The 12,108-nt window shown below is 37.9% G+C and overlaps 1 protein-coding gene across 6 annotated transcripts in view; it reads right to left on the reverse strand.

The window, feature by feature from the left end:
* The window catches only part of LOC307162719 (zinc finger MYM-type protein 4-like), a 48,527-nt gene that overhangs the window by 31,500 nt on the left and 4,919 nt on the right, over positions 1–12,108 (reverse strand). The window contains exon 1 of one of the 6 annotated variants that reach the window (XM_079878245.1): positions 4,230–4,791. The exons of 4 other annotated variants lie outside the window; for them this stretch is intronic. In XM_079878245.1, the coding sequence (XP_079734371.1) occupies positions 4,230–4,514 (285 nt within the window). In that variant the 5' untranslated portion in view covers positions 4,515–4,791. Of the gene's footprint in view, positions 1–2,954; positions 3,356–4,229; positions 4,792–12,108 lie in introns of those variants that run through there. One more of the 6 variants, XM_079878242.1, reaches the window with a different exon arrangement.

Genomic DNA, 12,108 nt, shown 5'->3' on the forward strand with positions numbered 1-12,108 from the left:
CGTCTTCCTCTGCATGTAAACAAACGGTGTAGCGCTTCCGGCTGTCCTGTCGGGACATCGTCTTCTCAGTTCTCGCGCATGCGTCGTGGCGCTCTCATGAACTCATGGCACGGAAGAAAATTAATAGTTGAATAAAGTCGTTATTTGTTTTTTTTGCGCACAAAAAGTATTCTCGTCGCTTTATAAATGTAAGGTTGACCAACTGTAGTCAATTGGACTATTTTAAACATGGTCTTTACTAACTTTACTGTTTACTAACAGATGCAATTACCTAGAAGCCTATGGAGAAGTGAGACAGCTCTCAGATTAAATAAAAAATATCTTAATTTGTGTCCCAAAGATGAATGAAAGTCTTATGGGGTTTGAACTACATGAGGGTGAGTAATTACTGACAGTATTGTTTCGCATTCCTCAATGCATCAGGTCAAAGGTTACGCTTTCGCCTTAAATCTATGCGTATGGCAGTCTGCCGGAAGCTAGATATTTTAGTCGATAAAGTTTTAAATATGGATATTTTTACACGTACACATCGCTTCATTTCATAAGGCGTTTATTAACCCCCCGGAGCCATGTGGAGCACTTTTATGATGTGGATATAGATGCACTTTTATGGACTTCAAAACAGAAACAGCCATTTACTGCCATTATAAAGCTTGGAAGCGCCAGGACATTTTTTAATATTACTCTAATTGTATTCATCGATAGAAGAATGCCATATACACCTATGATGACTTGAGGGTTAGTAAATCATGGGCTAATTTTATTTTTGGGTGAACCATCCCTTTAAAGATGGGTATGTATTTAGCAGTTTTGTTTATGTCAGCCATTCAAAAATTAACAATGTAACCTTATTCAAGACCTTTATTAAAGGGTTAGTTCACCCAAAAATGAAAATTGTCATTAATGACTCACCCTCATGTCGTTCCAAGCCCGTAAGACCTCCGTTCATCTTCGGAACACAGTTTAATATATTTTAGATTTAGTCCGAGAGCTTTCTGTCCCTCCATTGAAAATGTATGTACGGTGTACTGTACATGTCCAGAAAGGTAATAAAGAGATCATCAAAGTAGTCCATGTGACATCAGTGGGTTAGTTAGAAGTTTTTGAAGCATCGAAAATACATTTAGGTCCAAAAATAACAAAAACTATGACTTTATTCAGCATTGTATTCTCTTCCGGGTCTGTTGTCTTTTTTTTTTTTTTCTTCTCATTATTTATTCATTATAATGTTCACTGACTCTGAACTTAAAGTTATATGCAATTTTTTTTTATTGCTTCAAACCATGGTTCTCAACCTTTTTTGGGCCAGCGCCCCCTATCCAATATCCAGGTCCCTGAACGCCCTCCACCTCCAAACTAATGAGCGCCCAGGAACAAGTGAGAGTTAACAGATTAAATAAGTGCAAAATTGTCTTTTATTATTACAATTGAAATATACTCCACAGTGATTCATCCAAAAAACAAGCTATAAGCTGCATTGGCATTGCAATACCAGTTTCTCTCACATGATTTTTGGTAAATCTGTGGTGGGTGGACCTCGGGCCTTCCAGGGGGGTTCGGGGGCATGCCCCCCCGTAAGAAAATTTTGTGCATTTTAAATGTTAAATTCATCAATCTGGTGCACTTTGAGAGTTCAAAATTAAAAGCGCCAACCCATATTCAGTGTGCAAATTAAACAAAGAAAAATGCAAACCTCTTTTAGTTGCGTCTGTCTACACTACATAATAGTTATAATATTAATCCCATGACAGTAATAGCCATATATTGTAAAACAAATGCACTGAAAAATAAAGGACGGTCATTAAACGGTAATGTTTGCACTTAGGTTTTATTACGTATTTAGGAGAGTATTGCAAGAAGCTGCTTACAATTACTTTACTTAACATTACTTTCGAAAAATAAATAAATACAATCATGATTTTTCATGAAAAATTATGTTCGAATTGTAGGCCTAAAATACCTTGGTATCAGCTTGTTTTTATCAATGGTATAATTAATACAATTAATTTGGTTTGTCATGATTAATTTGTTCATAATCAGTAAAAAAAAAAAAAAAATCTTCTAACAAGATTAAACACATATGAACAATTAAATACAAATAAAAAAGAATTTAAGTTCTCAACTTAAATTATCACGTTTTTCATCATAAAACATGATAATTTAAGTTGAGAAAACTTAATTTCTTTAGGTGTTACCAATTGAAGTAATTTTTTTTAAGTTGATCCAACTATTCACTTTTTACAGTGTAGATTGAATTGTAGAAAGATCATTTTCAAATTCTTTAAGGAATACAGAAAAAAGTGGCTTTTTGTTAGAAAACTTAAACTTATGGATGTGAAATTTGACTAATAATATTAATAGATTAATTACAAAAGCCTCCTTTATCACACAGTTATCAAACTTTGAATAACCAAAAATTACAATTTCAAAAAGCAAAGCAAAATTAAAGAGTACATTTTTCTTAATAAACAACGACAGCTCATACCACAACTTTTGCACATGACTACAATACCAACAAATATGGGGGTACTGTTTCCAAGTGCAAGGAGCAAAAAGAGCAGCTTACATCAATGTCTTTCTTAAACTTACTAAGAAAATGCTTGACAGGGTAAAATGTGTGTAATATCTTGAGAGATTTCTTTGACCTTGTTTGTAACAAAGAATTTACCCGGGTCAATCCGCGTTCACGACTCCGCAGTGACGCGTTATCCGGTGCGCCCGAGCTTCGTTTACAGTCTGAGGGAGACGCACGCTGTGTTCAAGCTATTCTACATTGTTTGTATTTTGGTATTGCTATATTTTTTAAAAATGGTGCATAAGTGTGCATGTCGCGGATGTCCTAATCGCTAAAAATAAAACTTTTTTTTTAATAAAACTAAGTCGTCAAGCAATTTGAATAAATTGTATAGTAACTGTAACACTGCACGATCTCACTATACTGCTTACATACATACCTCTGTGTGTGGTAAACACAGGCTGGGCACTGCTGTTTTTTTCAGTTTTCGACGTATCTTTCCCGTACCCGGTCTGAAGTCGTCTGGTGAAAAATGCTCACTGCACAATGTCAGTAGACGGGCGAGTTGAAAAGGTAAATCAACATCTCGCTGAACACATAGGAGCCATAGCTTTAGTCGCTCTGGATCGGTTATCGGGAAAGAGTAAAAGTGAATCCTTTTATCTGTCGGCGTTGGTAATGCACTTTTACGTCGCCGTGGTTGTTTTTGGCGATTAGGACATCCGGGACATGCACACTTACGCACCATTTAAAAAAAAAAAAAAATAGCAATACCAAAATACAAACGATGTAGAATAGCTTGAACACAGCGTGCGTCTCCCTCAGACTGTAAACAAGCTCGGGCGCACCGGATAACACGTCAGCAGCGTCACTGCGGAGTCGTGAACAAGGATTGACAAAATACTGTCTGACCAATAAAAGTTAAAGAAATTACATATAAGATTATTCACTCGATTTATCCAGTGAGACAAGTAGTCTCAAGATTTTTTAAGGACATGGAAACTACATGCAACTTTTGTAATACAGAAGAAGAATCAAAACATTTGTTCCGAAGATGAACGGAGGTCTTACGGGCTTGGAACGACATGTGAGTCATTAATGAAATAATTTTCATTTTTGGGTGAACTAACCCTTTAACATTGTTTCATTAATTCACAATACTATCCTATAATATAAAATTGTATTTAATCTTTACTAAATGAAAAGTAAATTTGGCCAATTCCATACAAAAACCTTGGATAGGCTAATATAAAAAAAAAAAAAGTCAACAACACTCATGTTCCTCAAGCTGCTATTTTATTTTGAAAAATAATACAATATGTTTGTTATTGCATTCTTTATCAATCATGTCAACACTGTTTAATATTAAGTTGGTTTAACGTCAAGACAAATGACAACATTTGACGTTACGTTACGGGACAGAATTTATTTTTTTGGGCGAACATTTCCCTTAAAATAGTTAATAAAAGATCACAAAAAAAAAAAAAAAAAAAAAGTCAAAATGAAAATAAGACAACCGCATAATAATCATCATCAGATTTTGGAATTGCGAAAAATAAACAAAATAATGTAAATCAATAGATTATCATAATTCATTGTTAAAGGGACAGTTCACCCCTGACAAATCTGTCATCTTTTTTTCGTAACCTCTCATGCCTTGTTCGATCAATAACACCAGGATAATGAGCCTTTTCTAACACACACACACACACACCTCGGTTTGTTGCCCAGGCACAGCGGTTGAATTCAGATATCGTCGAGTTGGTCCTGTGAGATCGTCCGGTGAAAAATGGACACTGCAAACCCTCAATGCGCGGACCGATTCAATGGGTGAGTTTATATCCCGTTTGAGAGCGAGCAGCCACAGCTTCAGTCTCTCTGGATCATGCAGCGGCAATGTGTGGAAAATCAAACTTTCCTCTTGTGACGATGCCGTTGGCCGGAGTCTAATTGCTTTCTCTCGGTTGAAACATCCAGGAAAAGCGCACACGCGTACCATTGCGGGAAAAAAAAATCTAATTGCGATCTGGACGCACTGCTACGCGCAACGTAAAGGAGCCATGTTTGAAGAGAAGCGGAACGAGACTTGAAAGCTATTGCATGGCACTAGATATCCGTCTATTCCTCTCAAAGAGCAGCCTTTAGGAGGCTTTAAGGCGCACGAGGTCACGTGGGCTATTGTTATGGGACTTTCTTTGCTGTCATCATCCACTTGTCGTATGGAAAAGGCGGAGCAGCCTGAAACTCTTCTTGTGGTTGTTTACAAAGCAACATATGGTGCAATTCCGCCACCTACTGGATTGGTGCCGCAGTGGTTAACCCTGAAGATAATCGACTTAAAGGGATAGTTCACTTTGAAATTAAATTTTGGTATGTTTTAGCTTACCTCAAGGGCATCCAAGATGTAGGTGTCTTTTTCCGCAGTAGTTTCAATTTTGATATTTTATATATATACTAGATGTCGCCTTGGCTACGGCAGTTCATTGGAACGAATATTATTAAATAACTCATTTAATAATATTACTCAATAATATTATTAAATGAGTTAATAACTATACTCAATATTAAATAAACTCTTCCCAGCTTTGTAATATCATTTGAATAGTGCTTGAGTTTCCGAAGCTCCAAAAGGCGCATACATTTATCATAAAAGTAATCCATATGACTCCAGTGGGTTAATAAATGCCTTCTGAAGCAAAGCGATGGGGTTTGGTAAGAAAAATATCCATATTTAAAACTTAATACACCATAATCACTGGCTTCCGGCAACGGTCGTGCGAATTAAATTATTCTGATACACAGCCACATCCAAGTGATCTGAGGGCACTCGCGCATCCTGGTGTGTGACGTGTGCGCAGACTGGTGCATAGATATATACACACTAGAATAGATGCCGCCTTGCCTACGGCATTCGTTCCAATGAACTGCCGTAGCCAAGGCGACATCTAGTATATATATCTATCTATCTATCTATCTATCTATGCACCAGTCTGCGCACACATCACACACCAGGATGCGCGAGTGCCCTCAGATCACTTGGACGTGGCTGTGTACAAGAGTTAAAAAACGATATAAATACTGTTCGTTTTCTCACACAAACCGCTCGTTTCGTGTCTTAGGCCATCAATGTGTACTTACGATGGGGAATTGTTTAATTTGGACGATGGGGAATTGTTTTAATTTGGACTCTGTGCATGCTCTTTGAGACAGTGACCACAGACCTGCATTATATGACTGACAGACAAGAACGGTTTGACCTAAAAATATCAAAATTGAAACTACTGTGGAAAAAAAGACACCTACATCTTGGATGCCCTTGAGGTAAGCTAAAACATACCAACATTTAATTTCAAAGTGAACTATCCCTTTAAACTGGGTTAGTTCACCCAAAAATGAAAATTATCCCATAATTTACTCAACCTCAAGCCATCCTAGGTGTATGACTTTCTTCTTTCAGCTGATCACAGTAAGATATTAAATACTCTATACTTAATATTAAATAAACTCTTCCCAGCTTTGTAATATCATTTGAATAGTGCTTGAGTTTTCGAAGCTCCAAAAAGCGCATACATTTATCATAAAAGTAATCCATATGACTCCAGTGGGTTAATAAATGCCTTCTGAAGCAAAGCAATGGGGTTTGGTAAGAAAAATATCCATATTTAAAACTTAATACACTATAATCACTGGCTTCCGGCAACGGTCGTGGGAATTAAAGGGTCATGAAACCCTCATGAAAAACATTTTTTGAGATGCAAACAGATACGGGCTGCACATCACTGAAAACATGATCCAGCACTGTGATACATGCATACATACACATACACACACACACACACACACATACACATATATATATATATATATATATATATATATATATATATATATATATATATATATATATATATAAATAAATCAAGTTTTCTTCAAATGAAATATAAAATAACCCAGATACTAGCAAAGGTACGTCTCTAAAATGTCTGCTAAAGATCGCTTAATCTGGAAAACATCTGTAGCGTATAAACATCTTAGAAAAAGCAGTTTTGCATACATTCAAGATCATTTTCTAAATGTCTATTTAACATCTGACAGGAAAAGTCATTGCAGATGAGTAGCCTAAACTCTAAAACAATACATCTTGAAGATGCAAATGCAGACATCAAAATATACAGCCAAACGTGGCTGATCATGAACGCAACGACACGAGGAATTATTCTGATAAGTTACACAGTGGACAAAAAAAAAAAAAATCCACACATTTTCATATATTGACAAGAAAACGTAATGCATCAAAAATATTATGAAACATACATACATCTGCTCGCTGTAAAAACGTTATGGGCACAGCCGACGCTTTCAGAAAACGACGCTTTCCTTGCTCGGAGGGGCGGAATTCACTGTCGAAAAAATGATCACTGCACACTCTCTTAACTATGAGAGAATGCGCGGGCGTGTTGACATCCAGCAGCAGCGCGAGACACCACAGCTTCAGGCGCTCAGGATTGTGTACAGGTAATCTGTGGAAAGTCACGTTTTTTCCTTGCGGAAAAAATCTTTTTGGTTTCTTAAGATTTAAACAGCCAGGATACGCACACGAAAGGACCATTTTTAAACAATAAACTGATACAAATACAGATAAATGTGTGTAATTCAACACATCAGAACTTTTGAACTGTCGTCTTATTCTGTTATTTAAATGGCGGTTGGCAAACCAACTTTAAAGTGCATTTTCCGCCAACTACTGGTTTGGAGTATGAAGCACAGCGTTAAAGAGACTTCCCAATTTATTTTGATTTTTTTCCATAAATTCTATAATTTGTCCCTTCTCCTAATATTTCCTTAAAGGAACACTCCGACTTTTTGGGACTTTAGCTTATTCACAGTATCCCCCAGAGTTAGATAAGTCCATACATACCTTTTTCATTTCTGTGCGTTCTGTAAGTGTTATTTGACGCACCCACCGCTAGCCTAGCTTAGCACAAAGACTGGATGTAAATGGATAAGGTAGCATACTAATCCCAATAAGTGACAAAATAATGCAAACATTTTCCTATTTACATGTTGTGATCTGTATAGTCACAGCGTGTACAAATAACAAGGCTATATGAGACAGAGACCATTTTTAATCGTATAAATACTGGGAACTATAGTCTCACTAGGCGTAGGAGCACAGCTACTTGGGCGGAGTGAAAGCGCAGCACACGAGACGCCCTGTTGATGGTTCAGTAAACAAAACTAACGTGACTAACTAGCTAGTAGCGATCGTGATCATAGCTGACTTTGATGAATTTTACTGGGTATCAAACCAAGATCCAGAACCATATAGTTTTGAGCCAGAATACACAGACGAGGAGTTACAAACTTTGGAAGTTGTAAGACAAGATGCCGAACAGATTGATGTCGAGGGGAGAATCAGAACGAACACGGACTGGTGGTGTAAATGTGGAACATGCCAACCTATGTCGACAGAAACCGAGTGCCTTTGTTGTAATGAATGGGACCGGGTATTGCCATCAATGTCAAGGCTTGATCTGCCCTAATACACCCGGCAGTTGTCGTTTTTTTTCCCATCGTGACAAGATCAACTGGAAGAAACGCCCCATGCCGAGTGAACCTAATGGTCAGCTGTCCACCAAGTAAGTGATTTTGTTATAATGATCATTCATAGTTCAATGAAATTGTAGTATAGCCATTGCATACAGTGTGTCAATACACAAAATATGCACACGTCAACTGACATAGGTGATCATGAAAGGCTATTTCAAATGTGCTGTTTACTTGTAGCTTAGCTATTCATACAAAGTTACGTAATAGTGTCACTACTAAGGTTACATTACATTAGCATGGCACTGTTACAGTATGGCTAATGTTAGTCATCTCAAAACATAACGGAACACTTACCGCAGCAACAGGTGATCCAATTTGTCCTGTCTTTATTATCGATGGGATGGCTGTATCCTTTAGCACACGTTTCCTGGTCCGTGTGGCAACTTGCATTTTTTCAAAATAGTCGTCTATAGTAAAATGTTCAGAGCAAACGAAATACTTCTTGATGCTGTTTACATGTGTGTTTGGATCTATACCCAGAACAAGTAGCCACCGATTCATCAGGTCAGCGTTTTTGGTTGGAATTCTATGAAACATCATAGTATTACCTGGTCTCCCCTGTTTATTGTCGCAGCTCTTTACAATACAGCGAACACCCATGATTTTAAACTATAAAATTACTATCTAGTAATTGCTGACTCTATTACTCCAACTCTGAGCGAACTCTCTGCTCCTCACCACAGGGCGTCTCGTGTGCTGCGCTTTCACTCCGCCCAAGAGAGGCGGTATTAACATTAAGTGACATGGCATCTGACGCACAGAAGCCAATGGCACATGTCACTATGCGCATTGGCACATCCGGTGGCACATCCGGTCTTCATTGGCATGTGCCACTGACATCGCGACACACTGACACTGACATGACACCGAGTCGCGGAACATTTCACTGTGTTGCGACACCTCCAGTAGTGACTGACAGATTAATCGAACACCTATAGCCTACTGACGTAATTGTGCCACAAAATCCTAAATAAATAGCCTAATTTTGTGATATTTAAAATATCAATTAAACGAATTAAAGTGCATTAATATTTTAATAAACGTGTTATTTGTGTCACGTCTGTATTTGATTGGTATGTGTCACTGAATGTTTTTGTAATACCAGTGCTACTTTATGTTGTTTATCTCGCAAAGTCACAAACTGGCCATTCTAGGAAAGACACGAAATAAATCTATCATGGGTCACTACGAATAACGCATTAAGTCGCGTCCGTTACTGTAAACCTTTATTTTTGCGTGATGCTGCACAGACGCACGCCAGTAGGTGTCAGTATAAGTGAGTGTCACTGGCCAGCGCAAGATTCTTATCTGTGGCTTTAATATTTCAAAATAATTGTATCGAATTATGTATGTTGTAGGCTACACATTAACTTAGCGATGTTATAAATCATATTTTTTGACAGCATAAAGCAAATTGTTATGCAAGTGGCATATGACGCAATCCATTGGCACATCTCACGTTTTAGTGACACATGCCAATATCCACTGGTACATATGTGTCACTAAAACTGACATCTCTTTATGTTGTGGCACCTCCAGTAGTGACACCTGCAGCTGTCTGCCGTAGTATAATGTAGATTATGTACCATATGCACATCGTTAATTTGTAGAACAAAAATGTATTTTATTTATTGAATAATTACATAAAATTATTTTTTAAATATTAGTACTGAGGAAGGTCCTGCGCGACCGAACGTTTGTTGCACTGAGCACTTTTTTGCACTTGTATAAATAAAGAATATTGCTCGTAGCTCGGTATACTCCTTTTCAGATACATAGCCTAACAAACATATGATTTTTAATAATTCATTTGTTTACACTTTTTGGAAGGACTTGCAATATTTAAGCCACAGATAAGAATCTTGCGCTGGCCAGTGTTACACTCACTTATACTGACACCTACTGGCGTGCGTCTGTGCAGCATCACGCAAAAATAAAGGTTTACAGTAACGGACGCGACTGTTAATGCGTTATTCGTAGTGACCCATGATAGATTTATTTCGTGTCTTTCCTAGAATGGCCAGTTTGTGACTTTGCGAGATAAACAACATAAAGTAGCACTGGTATTACAAAACATTCAGTGGCACATACCAATCAAATACAGACGTGACACAAATAACACGTTTGAAAAAACATTAATGCACTTTAATTCGTTTAATTGATATTTTAAATATCACAAAATTAGGCTATTTATTTAGGATTTTATGGCACAATTACGTCAGTAGGCTATAGGTGTTCGATTAATCTGTCAGTCACTACTGGAGGTGTCGAAACACGGTGACATGTTCCGCGACTCGGTGTCAGTCAGGTGTCATGTCAGTGGCACATGCCAATAATGTCAATGACACATGCCACTATCCACTGGCACATGCCAATGAAGACCGGATGTGCCACCGGATGTGCCAATGCGCATAGTGACATGTGCCATTGGCTTCTGTGCGTCAGATGCCATGTCACTTAATGTTAAAACTGCTACTGCCGCCCAAGTAGCCACTCCGCCCAAGTAGCTGTGCTCCTACGCCTAGTGAGAATATAGTTCCCAGTATTTATACGATTAAAAATGGTCTCTGTCTCATATAGCCTTGTTATTTGTACACGCTGTGACTATACAGATCACAACATGTAAATAGGAAAATGTTTGCATTATTTTGTCACTTATTGGGATTAGTATGCTACCTTATCCATTTACATCCAGTCTTTGTGCTAAGCTAGGCTAGCGGTGGGTGCGTCAAATAACACTTACAGAACGCACAGAAATGAAAAAGGTATGTATGGACTTATCTAACTCTGGGGGATACTGTGAATAAGCTAAAGTCCCAAAAAGTCAGAGTGTTCCTTTAAGTGAATAATTGCTTTCACCCCTTTCATTTAGTGACTGAACTAATTTAAGTCGTTCTCTATTGTATGCTGTGCATTCTAGTGATTTACTGTTTCTGGGTATCCACATTTATCACAATTACCAGTTTCATGTTTCCCTATTTTATACAAACTTTGATTTAGTGTTGCATGCTCAATATGTAATCTTGTCATTATCACATTCTTTTTCCTGTTAACATTTGTTTTTCCACCCCCACATTTCTTTGTATACTATACAGATGCCTTCCACTTATTTCACTGTCCCATATTCTTTGCCACCTTTTACACTTCAGTTCAATTCAACCCCTTAATTTCCATTTTACTTATCTGTACTCTGATGTTGATCTAAGGATCCTTTGCCAGTTTATCAGCTTCCTCATTCCCCTTTACCCGACATGAGCTGGAACTTACACAATACTAAAGAACAATTCCGGCACAAAATGAACCTAGGGAACCTCACATCCCAGCTGTAGGGGTAACGGTCGACTCGGTACCCATGTGTTATAGAGCTGGTAAGTCCCGCCCCTTCCGCTAACCCCACTGAACCTCTAGGTTGAAAAATCGTCAATGCAAGTGAATGGGAGAAAATAATTATTTTCTGGTCCCGTTTGAATTGTGCCATGAATGTGAACATATGTTGTCTGTGAATTTTTTATATAACTTTTCGTGTAAAGAATGCTACAATTTAGCGTGTAGAAGTTTGATACGGTTAGACTTTGTGTGAGAGCACTTTGTGGACTACAACTCTTCGCTGCTTTCGACGCGTTTAAAACGTCACCACCACTAGCACACGGACACTAGCTCACAGATCCCGCTAAACATGACTGTGTCTTTGGTGCACTTCACCGCCTTCTTTCAGGGAGAGGACAAAATCGTTGAGGTTGGCGAAAACCACGGGTAAGTCAACTTTATAGGGTGACGTCACATAGGCGACATGTAGTCTTTCTCGTTATGTCTTTTCCACAACTGCTAGCCGAAGAATCATACCATATACTGTCAAACTCGTAACATGAAAAATTATATAAAAAATTCACAGACAACATATGTTCACATTCATGGCACAATTCAAACGGGACCAGAAAATAATTATTTTCCCCCATTGACTTGCATTGACGATTTTTCAACCT

The sequence above is a fragment of the Squalius cephalus genome, assembly GCF_949319135.1.
Source record: "Squalius cephalus genome assembly, chromosome: 8".
NCBI lineage: Eukaryota > Metazoa > Chordata > Actinopteri > Cypriniformes > Leuciscidae > Squalius > Squalius cephalus.